The 24,746-nt window shown below is 48.5% G+C and overlaps 1 protein-coding gene across 4 annotated transcripts in view; it reads right to left on the bottom strand.

Moving 5' to 3' along the window:
* Positions 1–19,571, bottom strand: part of IFNGR2 (interferon gamma receptor 2) — a 30,069-nt gene extending 10,498 nt beyond the window's left edge. Inside the window, exons 1-4 of one of the 4 annotated variants that reach the window (XM_070597686.1) lie at positions 19,195–19,571; positions 17,042–17,152; positions 7,760–7,892; positions 1,552–1,757 (exon numbers count right to left, since the gene is read on the bottom strand). In XM_070597686.1, the coding sequence (XP_070453787.1) occupies positions 1,552–1,757; positions 7,760–7,892; positions 17,042–17,078 (376 nt within the window). In that variant the 5' untranslated portion in view covers positions 17,079–17,152; positions 19,195–19,571. Of the gene's footprint in view, positions 1–1,551; positions 1,758–7,759; positions 7,893–8,075; positions 8,539–17,041; positions 17,590–19,150 lie in introns of those variants that run through there. The other 3 variants (XM_070597685.1, XM_008517232.2, XM_008517242.2) reach the window with 3 other exon arrangements.
* Between the last annotated feature and the right edge of the window lie 5,175 nt (positions 19,572–24,746).

The following is a 24,746-nucleotide window of genomic DNA, read 5'->3' as shown; positions in this document are numbered from 1 at the left end:
GGTTTATGTGAAGGCAAAGTCTGCCCTCCTCAGCCACATCTCCTCCCTCCACCCTCCAGCACTTGGTAAGCCATCGTCATATTGGTTATTCATCCTAAATCCACCGCAAGTGGTGAGAGCAGAGATGGGATTTGAGAACACCACTGCCTCCAACTTTACAAGTGAGGGGCGGAGGATGAGAACCCAGACAGCAACTAACCGAGAACACTGCTGCCCAGCTCAGGCTGGGAGGCCAGGGAGCAGCCACTGGCCGACACTGGACCAACACGTCCATGACACATCCCGCTTCGGTTACCATCTCTTGTCCCCTGGGTGGTAGCCGGTAACCACCATTACTCTTTTTAAACTAATTCCCACTTAGGTGACATTTTATGGCTCAAATGTGTGACGGTCCTCTACTCAAGGACAAATGACTTGTCCACAGTTGACAATCAGCTGGCAAGGACTCCACTGTCTGCTCTTTCCACCCCCACATCACCTAGCTCAAGCCATTAAAGTTTTTTTTTCTTAGCTTCCTATTACAGAAAATTTCAAACACACAGAAAGTAGAGAGAAGATCGTGACAGCAGCTCACGTACTCATCATCCAACTTTAAATCAACCGTCAAGTCACGGACAGTTTTGTTTCTTCTGTGCCCATCCTCCTTGCCCATGCCCCTCCCACTCTCTGAATTATTTTGAATCAATCTCAGACATCACATCATTTCACCAGTAAATACTTCAGTATGTATCTCTGAAAGATAGGACTCCTCCTTTTTAAAAAACATAAACAAAATCCCACTATAACACCTAAAATAAATTTAATAATTACTTAATATATTGGCAAATATCTAGATTTCCATACTTTGTCTTTGCATAACCTGTAGACACTGAAGAAACATCGGGCACAGCTGACCATGTGACAAAGGAATCATTGAAGGAACAAATGTACAAACTAGTATGTGACGATTCTTATGCCCCTTTCCAATATCTGGGAGCACATCGGTTCATTCAATTATTCAACAAATATTTACTGAATATCTACCACGTGCCAGGCACCATTCAGGGCTGAACTAAAATCTTTCTTGAACATAAAAGAAACTGTGCCAGAAGAGGTAAGGGTGATCAGTGAAGCCAATAGGCTGGCAACCCCTCCAGCACAGAGGTTGGTAAACTTTTTCAGCAAATTGCTAAAGTAAATTTAGGCTTTGCAGGCTAGAAAGCCCATGTTGCAACTACTCAACTCTACTGTGGTAGCATGGACGCCTCCACAGACAATCCATTAAAAGATGGTGAAACTGCATTCCAATAAAACTTTATTTACAACAACAGGTTGGTGGGCAGGATTTGGCCTGCAGGCTGTAGTTTGCCGACCGCTGGTCTAGCAAATCACACTTTCCTAGCACCAGCCTCCATGGCCAGTACTTGGGTTTAACCATCATACCCACCTGTGTGCTGGTTACTTAGGGTGAGAAGCAGGACCGAGGTGCATGGAGTCAACGCTGTTCAGTAAGGAAGAAAGTGAAGAAAAGCTGGAAACGATAACGGAAGTTTCAGACCCAAGTTCTCTTACCATTCCGAAAGTGCTGGAACCAAGGTACCGTCACCCAGGCAGAAACGCGTCCTTCTAGTTCAGCTTGGACACGTAAAGAGACGTTGAAATGCATTGGGAAACCCTTTGAGATGTTGGTTTTGGTAAAGTTGCACTCCGTCGTGGTGATTTTCACACAGTTCACCCCTTCGGGGTTATTATTGACGTCGGACCACTGACTAGTGGTACTGGAAAGGAAAAAAGGATTCCACTCACAGAATGCTCTCTTCTATCATGTGTAAGCTCCCCCAGAGCTGACTTTTTAAAAGGAGCTTTATTGAGATATAATTCATATACCATACAATTCACCCATTTTAAGTGTATGATTCTATGGCTTTCAGTGTATTCAGAGGGTTGTGCAGCCATCACTACCATCAATTTTAGAACATTTTCATCATCCCCAAAAGAAACCCTGTACCTATTAGCAGTCTCCCTCTCCATTTTCCCCTAGCTCCCAAGCCCTAGGCAGCCATTAGTCTACTTTCCGTCTCTATGGATTTGCCTATTCTGGACATTTCACATAAATGGGATCATAAACTATGTGGTCTTTCGTGACTGGCTCCTTTCACTTAGCATGTTTCACTCAGCATGTTTTCAAGCATGATACATGCTGTAGCATCTATCAGTACTTCATCTCTCCTCATGGCTGAGTAATATCCCATTGTATGGATATACCACATTTTGTTTATTCATTTATCTGTTGGTGGACATGTGGGTTGGTTTCACTTTTTGGCTATTGCAAATAATGCTGAGTCTATTCACATACAAGTTTTTGTGTGGACATACGTTTTCAATTCTCTGAGGTATATTTCTAGGAGTGGAATTGCTGGGTCATATGGCAACTGTATTTTTAACTGTTTTTCAAAGCAGCTGTACCATTTCACATTGCCCCCCACAATATATGAGCTTTCCAATTTCTTCACACCCTCATCAACACTTGTTATTATGTCTTTTTTATTACAGCCATCCTAGTGAATGTGCTGTGGTCTATTGCTGTGGTTTTGATTGGCATTTCCCTGATGAATAATGATGGTGAGCATCTTTTCATGTGCTCATTGGCCATCTGCGTATCTTTGAAGAACTGTCTACTCAAATCCTTTGTCTATATTTTAACTGACTTATTTGTCTTTTAATTGCTGACTTGTAAGAGTTCTTTACATATTTGGGATATAAGTCCCTTATCACGTATATACTTTGCAAATATTTTCTCCCATTATGTCCTGCAACTGATTTTAATGTTTCAAACTCAGCCCCTGCAACCTATGTCTTAGGAACGATACTGTGTTCATACAAACCCCACTCATGCTTCCTGCTAGCATGGTTTGATTTTACCCCACAGTTGCCCATTTAAAGAGAATTTGCCTCACCCATGTGAAAACGCTGCCAAATACAAAGCTACACACATCCTTGGAAGTGACAATGCACTTCTCAGAGTCCCAGTGCCACACCCCTGCATGAGACTTTAGTCCTCAGCTCTGACCTCTGTCCTTGCCTTGGGGGTCAGACTTGAGAAAAGCCAGGGAGGTGACTGCTAGAAGCCTCAGTGAAGGGCAGCAGGCAGTGTCCCCTCAAGGGACAGCAAGACTGGCCTGGAAAGCCAGGTCAGGGGGGACAGAAGAGATGAGGCTGGGGTCACTCCCCTGGCTTTCACACGTGCTTCTAAGTGTACCTTTGACCCCGACTGGAGACTTTTCTTCTGTTAAAGTGGATGGACAAGATGACAGCCACTTCAAGATGTGTGGCCAGGGCTTCCATAGAAAACGCCCGCCATATTCACATCCAAGCCCTGGGGGCACAGACCCTGATGGGCAGAGGCATCCCAAACCACAGGCACCCCCTTGCAGATTGGGACGTGTGCTTCAGAAGGGCTGCATGATTCTTTTTCGAGGTATACAGATACTTAGGTATTCCAACCTCCTCCCCACAGATCCCAGCTGTTGAACTTGGGCACAAGGTCCCCTACATTTCAAAGGCGCATTCCTTGATTCACCAGGGAATTGACCACCATGACCTCCTCCACTCTTCCAAACTTGCCTCTTTCCCAGAACTAATTTTAAAAACGTTTCTAAAAAAACGGGTTTAAAAAGGAACAAGCCATCCAAATTTAAATGACAGGTGACACATGAAGGCTGGCAGTTTTGGGGGAAGGAAGAATAGGAAATGAAGCTTAGTTCTGGAATGCTGCCTCCCTCTCTATCTGCAGAGGGTAAAAATAAGGTGATGTTGGCCCCATTTAAAAGGGTAGGAAAAGGAGCACAGAATCAAGAGCATGACACCGCCCATCGCCAGACTCCCAGCCTCTCGCCTGGGGCTCTCTGCAATCTGTCTGAGTCTTACCCAGAAAGTCGGCCCAGCACCTCCTCGCAACATACCCATGACGGAATGCCACTGTTCTCAAAGTTATTGAATTCTGAAAGCAACCCTCATCACGAAGGGGAACAGAACACAGTGATTAAACACTTGGACTCTGGAGCCGCATTACCTGGGTTCAAACCCCAGTTACTTCACTTCTCTGTTCCTCACACTCCTTATCCATAAAATGGGGAATAACCATAGCATCCACCTCCCAGAGCTGCCGTGAAGGTTGAACCAGTGGATGCCAGGAAAGACCTGGGCCGGGGCCTGGTGCCTGGTAAGCACCACATAAATTATTCCTTCAACACCTCGGCAGCGATTTTATTGTGAGCCTCTTTTAGATCACTTCCAAAAATGGTAAGTAAGTTTGTCCCCTTTGACCCAGCAATTTCTCTTCTAGAAATCTTAGAAAACACTGAGAGATGATTTATATATGAGGACATTACTCATAACAGTCATAAACTGTCAACTACCTACACCTGTGAACGGGGGAAAAGTTAAATACATCACGTGTGATACATCATATAATAAAAAGTGCAATGAAAATGCTTACACAGAAATGATCATATGAAAAAATGCTCACGCTTAAATTACGTTAAGTTAAAAAGAAATGAAAAAACGAAGCAGGACCCGAAAGTGTAACCCCGGTTTTGTTTCATTTATATACACAGACCAGCACATTTTCAAATAAGTCCGTGCATGCAGAAAAATTTCTCTCTAGAGAGAAATACCCTAAAATGAGAATAGTAATTATTCTTAGATGGTAGAACACCAGGGTTGTTTTAATTTTATTCTTTCTACTTTTGGGGGTTTTCCAGATTTTTTATAAAGAACATGTATTGCTATTAAAATCAGGAAAAAAAAGAAATTAAGAAAAATGTTTTGAGAAGACTGGGCTGGGCAGGTCCTGGCCTGGCAGCAGACAGGCGGGGCCTCACTGAGGAAGGGCCTGCTGCCTGCCTGTGTGTTTTTTCAAGGAAAAGCAGAAATTGTTTTTTTAAGTGAACGCTCCAGATTTCCTAATGTTGACACTAATTAGAAAAATAAATAAATAAGGCGCCAGCCCAGTGGCGTCATGGTTAAGTTCATGCACTCTGTATACGTGGCCCTGGGTTCACAGGTGTGGATCCCAGGCATGGACCTAGTACCACTTGTCAAGCCACACTGTGGCAGCATCCCACAAATTATAGAAGAAGACTGGCACAGATGTTAGCTCAGGGCCAATCTTCCTCAAGCAAAAAGAGGAGGATTGGCAACAATGTTAGCTCAGGGCCAATCTTCCTCACCAAAAAAGAAAACACTGTGAGCCAAACACAGATTGTAGGCCACACTATCTGCAACCCCTGATTTAAACTTTCAATTTTCCCACAAAGTGTGCTAAGTAATTTTAGCTTCGCTACTGTGACTCAAAAAAGAATCTCCTTCACACTTTAGAGAAACAGAACGGCAAGTGGTAAGTGCCAAGGGCCTCAAAATTAAATTATTTAATGTATCTAAAACATCCCAAACATGTAAAAGTACCTAAAAAACAAGACAAAGCAAAGGCCCTCTTCCGTCAACAAATCCGCAATTGGAAAAGAAAACAAAATCGGCCTCAGGTTCAGTTTTTAGTGACCCCTCAACTTTCCTGGACGTTGATCCTCACCCCAACGTTTGTTTGTTTCTTTCTTTTTTCCCTAATATTAGCCCTGAGCTAATGTCTGTTGCCAACTTCTTTTTTTTTCTCCCCAAAGCCCCCAAGTACATAGTTGTATATTCTAGTTGCAGATCCTTCTGGTTGTGCCGTGTGGGACGCCGCCTCAACATGGCCTGATGAGCAGTGCCAGGTCTGCACCCAGGATCTGAACCCGCGAAACCCTGGGCCTTCCGAAGAGGAGCACGTGAACTTAACCACTCTGCCATGGGACTGGCCCCCCAGCCTTTGTTTATTTTACCAAAACCAACCTCTATCCTGAAAAATATCTACGAAACGCTTTTTGAAAAAAAAACAAAAAGAAGCAAGTTAGTCTGTGATATGAAACTGTCAAAGGCTTTAACATTTTTTTCTAGTATTTAGAGGCACTCCGCCAACCCACAAATGTACTTCTCCGTTCAAGGCTAAGGAATGTAGTCAATAAATCAGTGGTGACCTCCCTTGACTGGAATCATTAGCTATAGGATACTATGTTTACGACGTTACGGGCATGTGACCTGTGTAGAGGCATAAAGATTCGCTCTTACGAGAGCACTTGCTTTGATGTCCTGATGTTGCCATCTTGAAATTCTTAATAACTTTTGAACAAGGGGCCCCGGCATTTTCATTTGGCACTGGGCCCCACAAATTATGTAGCTGGTCCTCCAGGACTGGTCCATGTAATACAGATTATCATGATTGTAATTTAGAATTACTTGAGAAATAGATAAATGTGATTCAGAGATAACCCCCAAATTCTGTTTAGAATCTATTTTTATTAAGCAAATATTGTTACAATGGACATGTAAAGATGAAAAAGACCTCTGGAAACCCACACCTCTAAGAAACTAACTGCCTGTAATTTTTCCAGATTCCCTCCCTGTTCTTGATTGCAGATACATTCCAAATTTTACACAGTTGCAACCGCTATCAGATGACACATAGTTATCCTTTTCCGTGGTTGCCTAATTGCTTAACCACAAGTTAACATGACACAATTTGCCACTTTCCTGCTGCTGCACTTCACTTCAATGAATATCTGCATGAATACAAGTTTTGTTTTGTTTTGTTTTCCTGATGGGTGGTTGCATTATCTGCTTAGGCTAAAAGTAATATGGACATTTCTATGACCCCAAAAGTGGAGTAGAATGACTTCCCAGGAGGGCTGTGTGAACAGATCCTGATCCAGCACTGTATCCATCAACCACATCCTCTCAAGCACGGAGCATCACCATTTATTTCTTTAAATGTTTAATTAGTAATGTAAAAGACTTAGCCAATAATTTTTTTTTTTTGAGGAAGATTAGCCCTGTGCTAACATCTGCTGCCAATCCTCCTCTTTTTTTGCTGAGGAAGACTGGCCCTGAGCTAACATCCATGCCCATCTTCCTCTATTTTATACGTGGGACGCCTACCACAGCATGGCGTGCCAAGTGGTGCCATGTCCGCACCCGGGATCCGAACCGGGGAACCCCGGGCCACCGAAGTGGAACGTGTGCACTTAACTGCTGCACCACTGGGCCGGCCCCTTAGCCAATAATTTTAACTTAGTCTTCGTGAACCTATTTAAGAAGATAAACAAGTAATAATTAAGCACTGGGTTTTGCCTTTCTTCCTCCTTTATGTGTTTGTACTGCAAATCAAGCGACAGCAAACAGTGAACACTCTGAAAAGGAGGTGAGAGAGAGAACGAGGGGCTAGAAGAATATGCAAAATGGAGAACCCGGGTAGAAGCTGAGAATTAATTGTAACTAAATGAACAAATTCCTTCTGAGGCCAAATTTGGCCTATCAGGTTACATAAACCAGATTTTTAAAGCTGAAGAAGACGAAGACTAAAAGCTACCTCCTGCCCTTTCAAGACAGGAAGCCCTCTTATATAACCTTCTCCTGAAACCAAGGAGAGAATACACTCGTGCCGAGCTAAGAGGTCATGTGGTTAGGCAGCTGGTTCTCCGACAGCCAGCGCCACTAAAGCCTTCGAATGAGTGGGAGGTTGTGAAATCTCTCTCCTTGGAGATTTTGAAAGTATGAGAGAAGCATCTGCTTCCCATGAATTTGCTTACAATCCTGCCAAGAGGCAGTGACGAGCAGCGGGCCCAGGGTTCCACAACGACTCCCCCACAGCTCCCAGGAAGGACAACGACAGAAACATCCGGCTTACTATTTAAACTGCACGTGGTAGACCACCGGCCCCGTGCCATTGCCAGGGGGCACCGGCTCCCAGCTCAGAAGCTGCTCAGCGTTGTAGAGGCGAATCTTCGGGTTTTGGGGAGCAGGCAGCTGGGAAAGAGAGTCTTGAAAGGGACAGAGAATAAGAGAAGAGGGGAAGAGGCAGGTGACAAAGGGGGAGTCAAAAGGAGAAAAATCAATTACAACAATGTTTCAATGCATACTACCCAACAATTCACACAACTCGCCTTTCGTGAAAGCGCAGAGATGTTATTACGTGTTCTCCCCAGCACATCCCCAGAGCCCACCTTTGACTGAAGATGGCACCATCGACACAGCCCATGGAGAAAGAGGGGATTGCGGCTTCCTTTCCACTGGATGGTCCAGTTCATATGAACAGCCCCCGGGGGGCCAGAGTCTGGCCGGACTAGAAAGCCTGTTCCACTTTTAGTACGTGCATGTGCCTGGGGTGTGGTGAAGACTCAACTGGTGGCCATGTGACAGGCATTAGGCCCAGCCTTAGTACCAAGGGACTGTTTGTAAACCTCACACACACATGCATGCACGCACGCGCGCACACCCCAAAGCAGGCGTGCAAAGTCCAAAGGCACATGAGAGGGTGAGACCTGTCTTCTGGGCTTCACCAGAGTTGCTGTGTTTCTCCAGGACCCCCAGCACCAAAATCACTGAGGTCCTGGTTAAAATGCAGAGCCCCAGACCCCACCCCAGACCAGGAATCTGCATTTTCAACACGCTCCCCAGCTGATTATTATGCACATTAAAGTTTGAGAACTATAGACAACAAAAGAACACCCTCCCCCGAGAACCCCGACAAACATCAGAATCCCCCTCCCTGGGGAGACCTGAAAAACACAACCTGATCCCCCTCCACCCCAAGCAGATGCTTCACAGGACCGGGCTAGGGACTGACTGCAAGTGTGGAACCTTTTCTCCAGGAAGAAAGCACGATAATGATAAAACTTTCTCTGAGACTGAAAGATTAACGAGAAGGTAGAAAGAAAAGCTTGAAAAACATGCTGTCCCAGGATGCACAGCAGGAAATTCAAACCACACCTTCTCAGTCAACGCATCCAGTCTTGAAGAATGGTGCCTGGGTTACCCTACCACCTGGACCACCAGCTCTTCTTCTGAAAGACAGATGCACTAGCAAAGCCTGTGGCCACTTGGTTGCTTACAAAATGCCATCATCTCCCCATCTACGAGCTGGGGTGCACCTTCATTCCAGATCTTTATTTGACCAGCTAACCAGCACTCCTCCCAATTCATACCTGGCCTCCTGAAAGCCAGGGCCTAAGGCAGACAGACAGACAGGCGCAGTGTGGCGGCCGGCCGCTCTCCTGGGAGGCCCAGCCCGCGCACACCGGCTGCTACGGCACAGCGGATCCCAAAACCAAGCTGAGAACTGAAGGCCTGCTTCTAGGGAGGCTGTGGAGCGCCTTGGTTGGGGCTGGGCACCCATCAAAGAATCTTAGAGACCTCCTTTTACCGCCTGTATGAGTTTCTAGTTGATGCTGAATGAAATTACCACAAATTTAGCGGCTTAAAACCACTCAGATTTATGCTCTTACAGTTCTGGAAGTTTGAAATAGTTCTCACTGGGCGAAAGTCAAGGAGTTGGCAGGGCCGTGTTCCTTCTGGAGGCTCCAGGGGAGACTGTGTGTCCTCGCCTTTTCCAGCTTCTAGAAGCTGCTGACATTCTTTGGCTCGTGGCCCCTTCCTCCAGCAACGCTGGGCGGAGGCCTTCTTGTGCTGGCCATCTCTCTGGTTCTGATTCTTCCGCCTCCCTCTTCCATCCGGAAGGACCCACGTGGTTACACCGAGCCCACACAGGCCAAAAGTCCAGGATAATCTCCCCAACTCAGGATCCTTAATTTACTCACTTCTGCAAAGTCCCTTTTGCCATGTAAGGTGACACAATGACAGGTGCCAGGGATTAGCACGTGGGCCTCTTTGGGGACCATCATTCTGCCTGCCACAGTGGCCACTTGGTTACTCACAGAATGCCAGCATCTCCACATCTGGCCATCTCTAGGGAGGAGCCAGTAGGAATTCCCTCTCCCCAGTCTCGACATGCAGCTAAGAAAGGAAGCCCCAAGGGGCCAGCGAGGAAGGACAGGCTTCCACCCCAACCGCCGTGTGGACCAGAAGAAACACTTCCCTGTAAAAGCTGGAGCCTACAGACTTTCACTTTCTTCGGCTTTCATCTTACTGAGGTGTGGGAGAGAGCACCGGCGGTTTTGATCTGATATTTAAGTTTCTTGGAATCCCCTCTCTCACCACATGCAGAGAAGAAAACAAGTCTTCGTACTGTGGATTCCACAGTGAAGTGCCACAGGCTGCCTACTTACTAACAACCACCTTACACGGGTGCCCTCCGCACCTCTCGGAAGGCCGGGCCCCCAACGGCCTCACACCCCTTAGTCCGGCCCACATGGCCTCCCCTGCTCCTGAGAAATCTTTACTTCTCTCCATGGAGCTTTTCAGCCGAGTCCTGGGTTTACCCCACAGTGGTCAGGAGCCTGGATTCCAGGACTAGACCCCCAGGGTTCAAATCCACCCGCTCCTTGTGCGACCTTGGGCAAGTGGTTTAGCCCCTTTGTGCCTCGCTGTTTCATCTGTCTGAGGGGAATGACAACAGTACAGACGTCAGAGGGCTGTTACGAGGAAGGAACGGGTTGATCTTTCCTGCAGTGCTGAGAACAGTGTGAGCACCGTGGGATCGCCGCCTCTGCTCGCTGCTGGCAGCTGTCCGACAGTCCCCCCCCAGACCCCAGTGTGGTGAGCTCTAGGAAGGCCGGCGGTGTCAGATCTGGGGGCTCTTTCACCCCCTGTGCCTGGAACAGTAAGCACTCAAGCTCTGGTGAATGAGCGGCCTGCAGCCCAGCAGTCTGCTCTTCTGCAGATGATGTCACCTCTTTGCTGCGTCCTCAGCTTGCATTTGTCTGCTCAAAACCCATGCAAAGCTCAGGCTCTCTTTTCCCTCCCCGGCTTTATGCGTGAGTCCCTCCTTTGTCTCTGGTCCCAGAGGCCAGCGCAGGAGTGGGTGGACAACTCTGGGCCATGGACTTAGCTGGTTGGCTCTGAACAGTCAATATACCTGGGCCATGGCACCTGCTGTCTACAGTGTTGACAAAGGCTTGGTGGGAAGAGAACAGGATTTATGGACAAAGGGCTTTAGCTGGAATCCTGCTCCCGCCATCTCTAACCACAGGATCCTGCCCAAACCCCACCCGGGCCTCAGTTTCGTCATGAATAACGAAAATGACACTATCCCTCTCGGACTTGCAGTGAGGGGCAAACGCAAGAGCGTGAATGGAAGGTGAACCGACAGAGCTGCTGAAGTGTGATTTTTAAGACGTGACAACTTCAGGCTGTCCTCATTCCTCAGGAACGGCTGCTTCTGCAGGTGGCAAGCGGCAGCCAGTGACCCAGACCCCGCCTTCAGTGACCACCAGCAGGGTGCCCAGCCCTGTGCTGAGCACTGTATTCGATGGTCTGACCCAGTTGAAGGCAGAAGAGTGGCCCCCAAAGACGTCTGTGTCCTGTGCATATGTCAGCTTACATGGCAAAAGGGAATTAAGGTTGCAGACGAAATGTAGGTACCTCATCAGAAGACCTTAAAATAGGGAGATTATCCTGGGATGTTTGGGTGGACCCAATGTCATCACGAGGTTGTTTCTCTAGAAGCTGGAAAAGGCAAGGACATAATTCTCCTCCTAGAACCTAGAAAGGAATGCATCCGTACTGCTACCTTGATTTTAGCACAGTGAAATCTGCATCCGACTTCTGAGCTCCAGAACTGTAAGATAAGAAATTTGTGGTGTTTTGAGGCACTAAGCTGGTGGTGATTTACACAGCAACAACAGGAAACTATGACAGTCCCCAGTGGTAGACACCAGGGCTTCAACGACAACCCCAGCTCCTATAAAGATAAAAGTTCAGTCTCAAGTCGGGGGTACAAAGCCCCACTCTACCTTCCTTCTCCATGGTCTTTGGGGCAATGATGCATAACTATTAATGGTAAGAAGAGATAACCTACATATCAGCCATGCAAAGTGTGTCCTCTGCACCTCTCAACCACAGCTCCTTCTGTTCCGCCTTCCTGCCCCAACCCTCCACTTCTGATCCATCCTGGATCCAGATGTTTAAGATTTTATACATACTTAAGAATAGGCTACCTGGGTCTTAACAGCACAGTTTGATTAACATACATCACATATAAATAATAAAGTAAAGTACAATTAATATTAAAATTAATCATTTAATCTTGACAACTGAAGACCTTTCTGGATCTTTCCTTGAATGGGGCATTATGATGAACATCAGTGATGTTCATCCCCCTTCAGGTGAGAAGTCTAAAAAACATTGCCTGGGTCCTCAGTGATAACCAGGAAGTTGCTCTCTTCAATAAACACTGAACATCAGCTTATTTACCTGGACCATTTGTCTCTTCCTATGAAGGACGGTTTTGTTTCCTTGAGGATGATTGGGGCTATTACCTACTTCAAAAGAATGGTTGAGGAGATTAAGATGGATATGTATACATACGTACTTAGCACCTTGTCTGACCTAGCAGAGTGGCCCCATAAATGGGAGCTATTAGGATCATTGATAGAATTTGCCCCAAAGCACTCCAGCTATTTAGTGGTTTCAACTGTCGGGATTATGGACAACAGGAGTTACTTAATGTACATTCATTTGCAATGGTTTTTATTTTGCTGGGGATTTCCCGTCTTTCTCAGGGGTCTCTAAGCACTTTAGAAACTTTGGATGTTTAAGTCAGCAAATCATAGTAATAAAATTCTGTGGCACAAGTACAGATCTAATCCAAATTAAGCAGCAGCTATGACAATTACAAATAGAAGCATTAATTCTTCAACACTCAGGGAATTAAATTAAAGAGTCCATTGACTTGCCACACTTTAGTGCTGGCGATGAGTTTTCTACCTAAAGCACATGGCCACCACTTAAAGCATTGCTCCAAACTGGGTCTGGTCCGATATCTTACATATGTTATCTTTATACCAACTCTAAGTGGTAGATATTATAAATCTCCCTTTTAAAAATTCGTTTCCAATACTCTAATTTTTTTTCTCTGATCATAAAAGCAATGTCATGATTATTGAAGGACACATGTAAATTATGGAAAAGTGTGGAAACTTATCTACTGCCCATTTACTATGTACTCATCCTTAATATTTTCACTTTGTGTTTTTTTTTATGATTAACATATTTTTGTGATTTTTTTTTTTTTGGCAGGGAAAGACTCGCCCTGAGCTAACATCTGTTGCCAATCTTCTTCTTTTTTCCTCTCTTCTCCCCAAAGCCTCAGTGCGTGGTTGTGGATCCTAGTCCTTCTAGTTCTTCTGTGTGAGCTGCTGCCACAGCACGGCTACTGGGAGATGGATGGTGTGGTTCTGCAACCAGGGAAGGGAACCCGGCTGCTGAAGTGGGAGTGCCAAACTTTAACCACCAGGCCACCAGGGCTGGCTCATTCACTTTGTGTTTTGACTAACAAACAGCTTCTCTTTAAAATGTCCCAGTTAGTTTTCTAATTGTTTATTATGAAAAAATTTCAAATAGTCACAAAAATAAAGACTAGTATAATGTGGTGCTGCTTTTCAAAGCATCTATGGTGAAGGGCCAGTTCGTTTCCACTGCATCACACAGACCCAACTTCTATAGAATACAATAAAAGACAATTACTAGAAAGATGGACATGCCCTTGGGTGTTGCGGCCATGTTGAACTGCAAAGTTTCTAAACACTTCTGCAGTCTTTGGACTCATAGCAGACAAGTCACAAACAGTTGACAGACCACCATTAGTCAGGAACAGCACTAGTATATAAAGTACCACCACTTCCCCATCACCGATCTTAGGCAATTACCAACATTTTGCCAATCCCCAAATCTCATTTGAAGGAAGCCTGGGGGGACCTGGAGGAGGCCCAGGGAGATCTTAAGGAGGCCCAGGGAGCGGATGGACATAGGCTGCTCAAGACCTGAAGCTGGGGAGGGGTAGAGTCAGGGTTCAAAGCCAGCTGTCTGACTCCCATGGGAAAACAGTTAACCGTTTAGCCAGGAGCACATCCTGAGACGCAGGGCTCCCCTTACCAAGGAGCTATGGAATTTAAGAGCCTTTGCAAGGGATGCTGGTCAAGGAAACAAACCCAAACACCTTGAGACTTCAAATGGGAGGAAACTTCTAAATTCTTGAGACTAAGTGCTACCCAACCTATGACATCAGTCTCTCCGTGGGAAAGAAGCCAGCAAAACACAAACACATTTACATACACAGAATGTTCTCCTACCTACACCACAGTCACTGATACTTTTTTTCTTTTCTTTTAGTCTCGATATTTGGCTCATAAGTATAGTCAGTTAGTATCAGAAGTAAAGAGGCTGAGAACCCATAAGGGGCTCTCCAGATGCGAGCAGAGCTGGGATCACAAATCTGGTTTGGCTAAACCCCTTCCACTAAACAACTGGGAGTGTGGATATTTCTGGGTCCTGCTCTGGGTGCTGCCCCCACCCCCACCCCCACTCCATCGATCTGATCCTGGGGAACCGACCACCTGGATTTCACAACCACTATCAAACACAACCAGGCCACTGTGAGACAGTCACGGTCACACCTCCAGGGCGGAGGTCCCTGCCGGTGGCTGACCTCCGTAGCACGAAGCTGCAGAGTAGACAGGCCTGGGTCCCGTCTGCAGCTCAGGCCACTGGGGAGGACACGTCAGGCAGAGGCTAGATCAGTCAGGCCGGGATGAACAATCTGTGGCCGGCAGAAGCACCCCTTTCCCGAGCCCTGGATTCGGTTTTCCCTTTGCTCGTTTTGGGAAATTCAAAGAAGTCGACCGCACTCAATTATAGGGTTCGGGGGCGCGGGGGCGGGAGAAGAGGAGCAGCAGTGTGTCCAGATTCATGCGGGGGCAGAGTGAGCGTCTCCTTCCTGAGAAGAGTGACCCAGGGATCAGGAGGCCGGGAGGGGTGACATTCGTCCCGCGCCTCCTCCTGGCCGCCGGCTCCCGGCCCAGGGACTGCCTGGAATTCCCCACCGTCCACCCCGCACCCGCCTCGAGCTCCTCGCCAGCTCCCCCTCCACGCAGGCCCTCACGGATCCCACTGGCTAAGCACCCCCACATGCTGCAAGCACCCGCAGACCCCAGCCGCTGCGGACACCCCGTGTACCCCTAACCGATCGGGGCTCCCCGTGGATCCCCCACCCTCTCCGGGCTCCCAGGGGAACCCACCCGATCGGGGTACCCCTGCAGATCCTCAACCGATCGGGGCCCCTCGCGGACTCCCACCCGCGGCGACGACGCCCCCGTCGGCCTGGGGGGCCCAGGCCGGGCTTACCTGCCGGGGGCGCTGCAGCGCCGCAGCCGCCGAGCAGCAGCAGCAGCAGCGGCGGTGGCGGCGGCCGCATGGCCCGGGGCTCTGGGCGCCGCAGGCTCGCTGGCGACTCCGGGCGCGGCCCGGCGCCGGCGCGGGGTCCGCCGAGCCGCTCACGCCGCCGCCTCGGCGGCCATGGCTTCGCAGGCCGCGCGGGGCCCGCCTCTTCCCGAGCGGGGTGGCGGCGCGTCCCCAGCGGCCAGGGAGCCGCGCTCGGCCGCCGCCCCCAGGCCGGCCCCGCCCCGCCCTCTCGGAGTGGCCGCCGCGCCCCGCCCGCCGCAGCCGCCGCGGGGACTTTCCCCGGCCCCCCCCACCACCGGGGACGGCGCTCCCGGGAACCGCGCCCCGGGGGCCCCGCGCTCCCCCGGCTCCTGCGCGCCCCCGGGCCGCCTCCCTGAGCGCGGAGCCGGCCGGCCGGGCCAGCACGGAGTTGGGGCGCCGAGGGAGCCCCGCAGACCGCCCCCCCCCGGGGCCTGCGACCCTTCTGGAAAGACCCCGCGAAACCCAAGGCCCGGGGTGGGCCGCGCGCCCAGCCCCGAGGCCCCCACCCCAAGCCGACCCCTCCGCTCCCGCTGCTCCCGACCCCGGGGTCGCCCAATTCCAGGATCTTTCGCTTGAGTTTAAACTTTGGCTTTTTTAATAGCCTCTGAAGTACGTATTAAGCTTTTAGCCCCTCTTTGCAGACAGGTTCCTGGGGTGGAGTGGTCAGAAAGGCCTGGGTAGAGGAAGGAGTGGGGCTTGGGCACAGGGCGATGCGGAGGGAAGTAGAGAAACGGCCCCCATTTCATAATGGGGTGTGGGGTTGGCCGCGACACAGACTGCGAGGCGTAGGAGGAAGTCACCCCGGGAGCGGGGGCGAGTGGGGGGGGGGTGGAAGCGAGGGGGGAGGGGGAGTGGAGGGGGAAAGGGGAGCGCGGGGTGGGGGGGGCGTCGTGTGGGGGAGGGGCGCTGCTCTCCGAGCCGAACCTGCGCTGTTTCCAGTGTGATGCCCGAAGGAGGATCTGAGGCTGCTCGGTTCTGCCACGAGAAGCGGTAAACCCAGCTCCGCGCGGAAAGAAGTGGGCAAAGACGGGAATGAGCGCGGGGAGAGCACGAAGTGCAGAACAGGGTGATCAGGGCGCAACTGGGAACCCGCGGGGGCGGGTTCGCGACAGAGTGTTTAGCAATACAGAAGGTTACTCTGGGACTTCTTGCCTTCTATTTCCCTTTTATAGAATTGTTTGGAAATTGGCCACCATTGTAACAAATACGTGATGAACTCTCTAGCAGTTATTTGAATGATACTTGGAGTCAGTTTCTCAAGACATGGAGCCATGTGTATATGTTAAGAAAAAAGCAGGATATAAATCAGAATCTTTGCAAAAATGATGCATTGAAAATGACTGGAGGAAACATGCCAAAACACTCACATGAAATAGGTAGTGGGATTATGAATGATAACAGTTTTCTTTTTTATACTTTTCTCTTCCCCCCCCCCCCCCCCGCAATGGGCATATTTTACTGTTATAATCAGGAAAAAAAAGCATGTTGAAGAAAGGACAACCGTGCGCCGGTCTCAGCGCAGCCAGGAGGGCTCGTGACCTCTCTCGAGGTGGAGTTTTCAGGGGCAGTGACAGTGAAGCCTGTGGTCTTTGAGGAGGATGGTGACACTCCTAGGGGGCTGCTTATTTCACCCCAGCTGGAGAACTGCTTGCAAAACTCCTCTCTGCTGAAACTTAGAGGGCTTCTTTTCCTTACAGAAGTCCTTGGCAGAGTGCTAAAAGGAGCATGCCCAGTTTGGGACTTGGGTAGGTATCCTGCTGTCACACAATATCCCCAAAGCCAGTAACTGTCCCCCCACTGCAGAGCAGCTCACCATGGAAAAGCCAGTTTTCAGGGGCTGGCATTGCCATTTTCCTGTTCCTTCCGACTGGAAGACTTATGAAGTCACGGATAGATGACGCTGACTTCCATCGAGATTCTCCATCTGAAAAGAACAGGAAGCCAGTCTCGGTAGTTCTTGTGAAGGATGTCTATCATCCACTGCCCTCTGTCTGGTTCCGTTTGCACCCCACGTATCATCATGCAACACCTCGATTATTGCATGTAACCTTGTGAGTCCCCTTCTGCAGCTTCCACCTTGGAGAATTATTGTGAAACTACTGAAAGCTTAAACCTCAGAGGCCCTCGCTTGCACAAGCCGTGGAAGGGGCAGCTGGCGCTGCGTTCACAGGGTCATATGCTTTTATGAAATCTGCAGAGTAAGAGATTTCACCCACAGTGATTAAGACCTCTGTCTCTTTCCTCTCCGACTTCTCCTTTAACATACTTCTCTTGGCGGGTGGTGTTGGGGTGGCTCTGGCGTTTTTGAGGCATGTCTTGACATCAACAACGAATTGCGAAGTTAAAAGAAACTTTTCTAAACTGTCAATAATAAGAAACATTTTGATAAATCATTCTAGAGGAAAGACTGAATTCACTTTCTATAGAGAATATTACAAAAGGTTGCGGTAAGTAGACGTACACATCACACAGTCAAAGATGTAGGTAAAAAAGTATTAGAGTCAGGCTGTTAGCTAATACAAATAGTATTTTATTTTTCAACAATTTGTAACTTCTTGTGATTTGTTTTCTCATTTTAGATAAATACGCACTTTTGAACCTAGTTCTATATTCTTCGTTATGTATTCTTTAACAAGGAGGGCTCCCCCATGTTATATAAACTTCAGCCTTAAAAACCCGAATCACCCCATCTCTTTCCATTAATTTGCTACCTTCCAACCAGTTGATCGTCCCTAGATATTTTCCTCATGCTGATAATCTAGAGGTGCTCCCCTCCCCTCCCTCAGGAGGGTGGATGACGGGCGGCAGAGAGAAACCAACATTGGTTGATGGCCAGTGGGGCTTCTACCTGTGTTATGCCACTCAGTCCGCACAGCTAGGGGGGTTATAACTGCCATTTCACAGATGAGGAGACCCAGGCCCAGAGAGTTAGGTGACTAGCCCCGTGGAGGCCCAGAGAGTTAGGTGACTAGCCCCGTGGTGGATTTGTACCGTGTCATTTTACGAAGCCGTAACTGCGTTTTCTAGCATTCCCCTCCTTGCATAGTTCTGGTTAGCATGGGCCTGGGAAGTAGGGTTTGGTACAAGATTTGAAAGGCAGCAGTGAAGGGGCAGCCATAGTGCTTTACTCTGGGGAGGCTGGGGCAGGACGTAGGGCCCTGCTGTGGTTCATAATGTCGTGGCTGATGTGCTGGCATCCTGGATGGCTGGGACCGCAGCCAGGCCGGAGGCTCCTCCAGCTCCTGCTGGATCCTCTGCTTCAGCTTCCCTGTCACGTGGGCCAGGTGTGCGTTTAGCTCCGTGACAAAGGGCGCCAGCTTTTCCTGCAGGACAGTCACGCTGTTGGAGGCCTGGAGATGATGCGAGACTGACGCGGTTCCAGCTTGTTCCTGCATGTGCTGCCTCGCATCCACCTTCTCTTCCCGCCCTGAGAACTTCGGACTCCAGTCCCAGACGGGAAAAACAGTCTCACGTAGACTGTGTAGCCAACCCCTGTGACTGCTTTAATGGCAAATTCCTCTCTCTCTCTCACACACGCACACATCTCATGCTGGTTCTGCTTCTCTGATCCAAACCTGGCTGACCATACCCCCAAATCACACAGCAAACAAGTGCTGAGCTGGTCCCATCTGATTCCAAAGCCCCTTGCATCTCACACCAAACTTCTCATCCTGCCATTTCAGTTTTCCCTAATCAGGCCCGGCTCTACCTGCCCGATCATACTTTCTGTGGCGCCCCAACAAGACCTGCCATCCCACCAGGGAGTCTTTGAAGATGTCCTTCGAGAAGTTCACATATGTGTTGTGTTACTTCTCTCCCGACACTGTCCGCCCCACTTGTGCGCCCCTCTTCTTTCTGTCGCCTCTCACCCTCTTCCCCCCTCCCCACACCCACAATCTAAATTCTAAACTCCCTGTCTTGCCTGAGCTTCCACTTCCGGAGAGCTTTGTTGCCTTCCCTGATTACCGTCTCCCACTCTTCGATGCCATCTTAGTCAGCGCTGATCTCTGATCTCAGCGACACCCCCAAAGTGTAGGTGGGTGAGTGTTCCCCACAGAGTCAAACCCAGCAGCAAAAGCTGTGAACGCGGAGGAGGCCGGGAGCATTGGCTAGCGCGGCCTTGATTGGGTGTCCTCTGTTCCAAGAAATTCCAGCAGCAAGGTCAGAGAGATTAGCACGTAAGTAGAAGACAAATTCACCACAGGTCTCCAGTCACTGGGCCCCGTCTTCTCGCTCTGTCTGTCCCAGGCCAGTGTCCTCCTTTCATCTCCCTGCAGTTGTCTCATTTCTGCTTCCCCAGTGGGGCCACCATAAACCTCATTCCAAAGATACGTACTCTTTTCTCCTCTACTTCCTCCTATGAGGGACTTTTGTAAGAGTAACTGTTACAAAATGGGACCTTCTGCATTTCATTCCTCTGTCAAACAGGGAAGGGATAATATCCTGAAATTTGGCAGGGGGAAGAAAGAACAGGCAGAGGGGAAGACATTTTACTGGTCCTCTTAACCCCCTTAAAAAGAGACAGCATGCCTACATTTTAGGTAAATGGCAAAGGTTTAATATTTCTGACCCTGGTCAGTCCCCTGGAAAAGCCCCAGAATCCAGGGCCAGGCCTTCGGGAAGCTGCCCGTGCGAACGGGAAGGGACGGGCTTAAGATTTCTTCAGGCAGGATTTGTAATTCAGAGAAACTCAGACCGATCTCTGTTTTCTGGAAAGATTAAGATCATATCATCATCCTTCTGTGTTTGAATTTGTCATCTGAGGCCTGTAGGCTTCCAGGAGAAACCTAGCAGGTTGGAGGAGAATAAAGGAAGTTCAGTAACAGCCTCAGGCTAGGCGGGGCCAGGAGGCATCAGACAAGGCATCTGATGAATCATCAAAAGCCCCATCAGCAAACGAGGTGGGAGTGGGCTATGCCCCACCCTCCGATAAGAATAGGTATCATTTATTGAGACCCCACCGTACGTCACCCCTCCATCCTCATAACAGACCTGTGAGGGAGGGGCAGTGGTTAATTGTCTTGTTTTCTGACCACTCAGCACCTCTTGAATACCCTTGGTATATATGTGGAATTTTCAGCCTTATGAGTACTGCCCTTTCCAGAAAACTCCATTTCCCAGCCTCCTTTGCAGCCACATTACTTAGCCTGTGCCAAGCCTCCTTCCACGATAAATCTTCTCTTGGCCAAAGTTATGAAAAATTTCACCTCCAAGAACCACTAGGAAATCGCCTCAGACCCCAATTCTTCAAGAATTTTCATGAGGGAAATCAGCCCCATATAACCCAAAGAATTTTAAGTTACTTATCCTAAAAGTTACAAACACTTATTATTCTAACCCTCTTTGCAGACATATATATGAATATCCTTTCAAATATATTCTTTACCTTGTTTATTGTGATTCCCTTTATTTTCAAAATATATATTTGAATCTTTTTTTCCAGACATGTTTTCTAATTTGATTACTATTGTTAGCGAGCGAGGGGCTTGCCCTGCTCTCCGAGATCTGAGTCAATTAATCACAATGAGGTAGAGACTGAGAGAGGAAGCTTTAATTTGATTAGCTGGCATAATCGGAAGATGGGTGACTAATGTCTCAAAAAACCCATCTTGAAGAATTACAGGATCTGAGGTAGTTATATAGGGGAAACGGGCAGTAAGGTAGGGGTTTAGAAATGTCGGCCTTCAGGCACGACAGACTCCAGGGGTCCCTCATTGTTCTTTTCTTCTGTCAGTGATGATAAATATCCTACAGGTGTTCCTTCTTCCTGGTGGCCTTCTTATCCCTTGGGAAAATTTGTAAGATTGTTAAGAACAAAGTATGAGAGTCCCTCGGCAGGGGTATGTGCACAGGATCAGAACCAGAAAATCATGAAAGCGTGTAGCAATTTATAATGATCGTACGCTAGAAGGGTTATAACTAGGAAAGGGTCGTTCAGGGTAACAAGATGGCCTCACTTATGTTCACTTACACTATTACTCTTCCTGTCTGGAAAATGTATACCAGAACCTGTTGTCAAATGTATACCATGGGTTTGTTTACCTGGGAGAACAAGGGCCTTCCTTCCATGTGTGTGTATGCACACACGCGTGTGTACATGTCTTGGAGGAGTGTTATGGACTGAATGTCTTCCCCCCAAAGGAAATCTTGCAATGGTATTTGGAGGTGGGGCCTTGGGGAGGTAATTATGGTTAGATGAGGTCATGAGGGTGGGGCCCTCGTGATGGGATTAGTGGCGTTCTGCAAGCCAGGAAGAGAGCTTGCGCCATGCTGGCCACCTGCTCTCAGACTTCCAGCCCCGGAACTGCGAGAAAGTAAATTTGGGTTGTGTAAGCCACCTGGTCTATGGTATTTCATCATGGCAGCCAAGCTGACTAAGACCAGGAGTCTTGATCTCTGCCTACGCCAATGTGTAAAAAAGACTCGTAAAACAGAGGTGTTAGGAACCAAAGTGAAAACGTCACCTGGCTTCCACCTGATGGATGTTCCTCTCACTTCGTGGAGATCGTTTAGGGAACAGCGGTAGTCACATTTTGGAAAGTTTGGGCTTGAACCGCCACAACACAACCAACCTGTGGGAACTCAGTCCCGGGCAGTGCAGTTCCTGTTCTGCAGCCATTCAGAAGTCGCCAGTCAGCGTTTGTGGTGGCACAACCGCATTGCCACATTGAGGGGGTACAATTCCAGGCACAAGTAAAGAAACTTGATGTTTTAACTCACTCGGGAAGCCTGACTAGGGACAAACGAATGACTTCTCCGGGGCTCTGTGAATTGTTGAGACCACTCTGGGGGGCCTCCATTCCTTCCATCAGAGACTCCCAGTGATGGGGGGACCCAGGCTGGGGGCCCTCAGCTCAGAGATGGGTGATCCAGCAGCCCTGCTGTCAATGTGCCCTGTGGAGGCCTGCCTGGGCCCCCCTGTTCTTGGGGACTGTGTGAGTTTCCTCTGCTGCTGTAACAAATGACCACAAATTTAGTGGCTTAAACAAAAATGCATTATCTTACCGTTCTAGAAGTCAGAAGTCCAAAATGGGTTGGCAGGACTGTGTTCCTTCTTGAGACTCGGACAGAATCCATTTCCTTGCCTTTCCCCACTTCTAGAGGCTGCCTGCATTCCTTAGCTCGTGGGCCCTTCCTCCATCTTCAAGCCAGCAGTGGAGTGTCTTCAACTCTCAGTCTCTTTCTGATCTCTGCTTCTGTCATTGCATCTCTTTTTCTTTTCCTTTTTTAAAACGTGCGATATAATTGACATATTATATTAGTTTCAGGTGTACAACATAATGATGCGATACTTGTATATACTGTGAAATGATCTCCACAGTAAGTCTGGTTAGCATCCATCACCACACATAGTTACAATTTTTTTTCTTGTGATGAGAACTTTAGGATCTATTCTTTTAGCAACTTTCAAGTAAACGGTACAGTGTTATTAACTCTAGTTGCCATGCTGTATGTTACATCCCCAGGACTTATTTATTTTATAATTGGAAATTTGGACCTTTGGACACCCTTTGCCCATTTCATCCACACCCACCCCCTGCCTCTGGCAGCCACCAGGCTCTTCTCTGTATTTATGAGCTCTTTTTGTTTTGTTTGTTTAGATTCCACATAGAAGTGAGATCATACGGTATTTGTCTTTCTGTGTCTTATTTCACTTAGCATAATTCCCTTGAGGTCCATCCATGTTGCAGCAAATGGTAAGATTTCCTTTTGATGGCTGAATAATATTCCATTGTATGTATATATACCACATTTTCTTTATCCATTCATCCATTCATGGAAGCACCTCCTTTTTTGACCCTCCTGCCACCCTCTTCCCTTATGGGGACCCTTATGCTTGCATTGGGCCCACCTAGATAATCCAGGATAATCTCCCCATCTTAAGAGCTTTATCTTCATCACATCTGCAAAGTCCTTTTCACCAAGCAAAGTAACATATTCACAGATGTGGGGGGATTAGGACGTGGGCATCTTGGGAGCCATCATTCAGCCCTCCACAGGGGCTGCACAGGCTGACACCAGACAGGTGGGGGCTGCTCTCCACACCTCTACCTTGGGCTCTTGAACCCCCTCAGTCTCGCACTGTCCGCTCAGCCGGCACACACACCTCCGAAGCCTGGTCTCCCTAGGCTGGCCACTACACCAACACACCTTCTCTCTCAAAAGCTGCAGGGTGTGGCCCTTCCAGGGCAACACTCCCTGGAGCTGGCCTTCATCCTCTTCTTGTTAAATTCAGTGCATTGTTAACTTGGCTGGTGCAAAAGCCTACCTTATGAAAGAGCAGACAGAAGAATGAACATTCCTTTTTGGAGCTTGGGGTTAGGGCAGGTGGGGCAGAAAGGATTTGCTGCTTTTCTTGAGTAATCTGTATAAATTCATTTGTGAACAAGGCTATGACTTTCTGGTTGCAAAAAGGCAGTAGCTGGGCCATGAGCTGGGCGGTGCTGGCTAGTCATCAGGTCTACTGGTGAGTGTGTTAGGGAAGACACAGGTCTGCCCTACTCGGTCTTTCTCCTGTGTGTCACTCTCACACTACTGCTACGTTCACAACACTTCTGACACCAAATGTGTGGGTGACAATGTCTGTGACAGCAGCTGGGTGTCCTACAATTTAACTCAATTCTGGCAATATCCACCTGGAGATGGTGTCAGGTGCCACAGGTTAAGGGCTCAGTCCCACAAGGCCGCCCCCCACTGCAGATGCCAGTCGTAAGTAGTAGGTCCCCAGGTTCCCCACAGTTTCTGTCCAACTGGACTACAAATCGGAGGGTCCCACGACCCCCTCCTCAGCTTCAATTCATTTGCTAGAGTGGCTCACAGAACTCAGGGAAACACATTCACCAGTTCATTGCAGGATATGATAACGGATACAGAGGAACATCTGGGTGAAGAGATATGTGGGGTGAGGTCTGGGAGGGTCCAGAGCACAGGAGCTTCTGTCCCCGTGGAGTTGGGGTGCATCACTCTCTTGGGACATGAATGTGTTCACCAACCCGGAAGCTTTCCGAACCCCACACTGTTGGGATTTTCATGGAGGCTTCCTCACGTAGGCATGATTGATCATTAACTCCATTTCCAACCCTTCTCCCTTCTCAAGAGGATGGGGGGCAGGGCTGAAAATTCCAAGCTTCTGATCACGGCTTGTTCTTTCTAGTGACCAGCCCCCATTGGGAGCCCACCCAGAGTCACCTCATTAGAATAAAAGACACTCCTATCACCCAGGAAGTTACAAGGGTTTCGGAAGCCCTGTGCCAGGAACCTGGGGCAGAGACCAAGACCTATTTTCTATTGCTTCACAGTAGGAAAGAGAGTATCGGAAACAGCAGGTTTCTTCATTTACTTCCTCCTCTCCCAAACAGTTCTTTCTGGGGACACATTCCCCTTGAAAAAGGCTCATGCCAGAGGAGAGACTTCCAGGAAAAGCTGGTGTGTGATGTAATAACCCCAACCGCCTGAATCAACACTCTGGCTTAGCCTGGGCAGTACCTACGAAATACCAGCTGAATCCTACTACGCAA

Source organism: Equus przewalskii, chromosome 27 (genome assembly GCF_037783145.1).
Source record: "Equus przewalskii isolate Varuska chromosome 27, EquPr2, whole genome shotgun sequence".
Lineage (NCBI taxonomy): Eukaryota > Metazoa > Chordata > Mammalia > Perissodactyla > Equidae > Equus > Equus przewalskii.
This window is presented reverse-complemented; position numbering and strand designations above follow the sequence as displayed.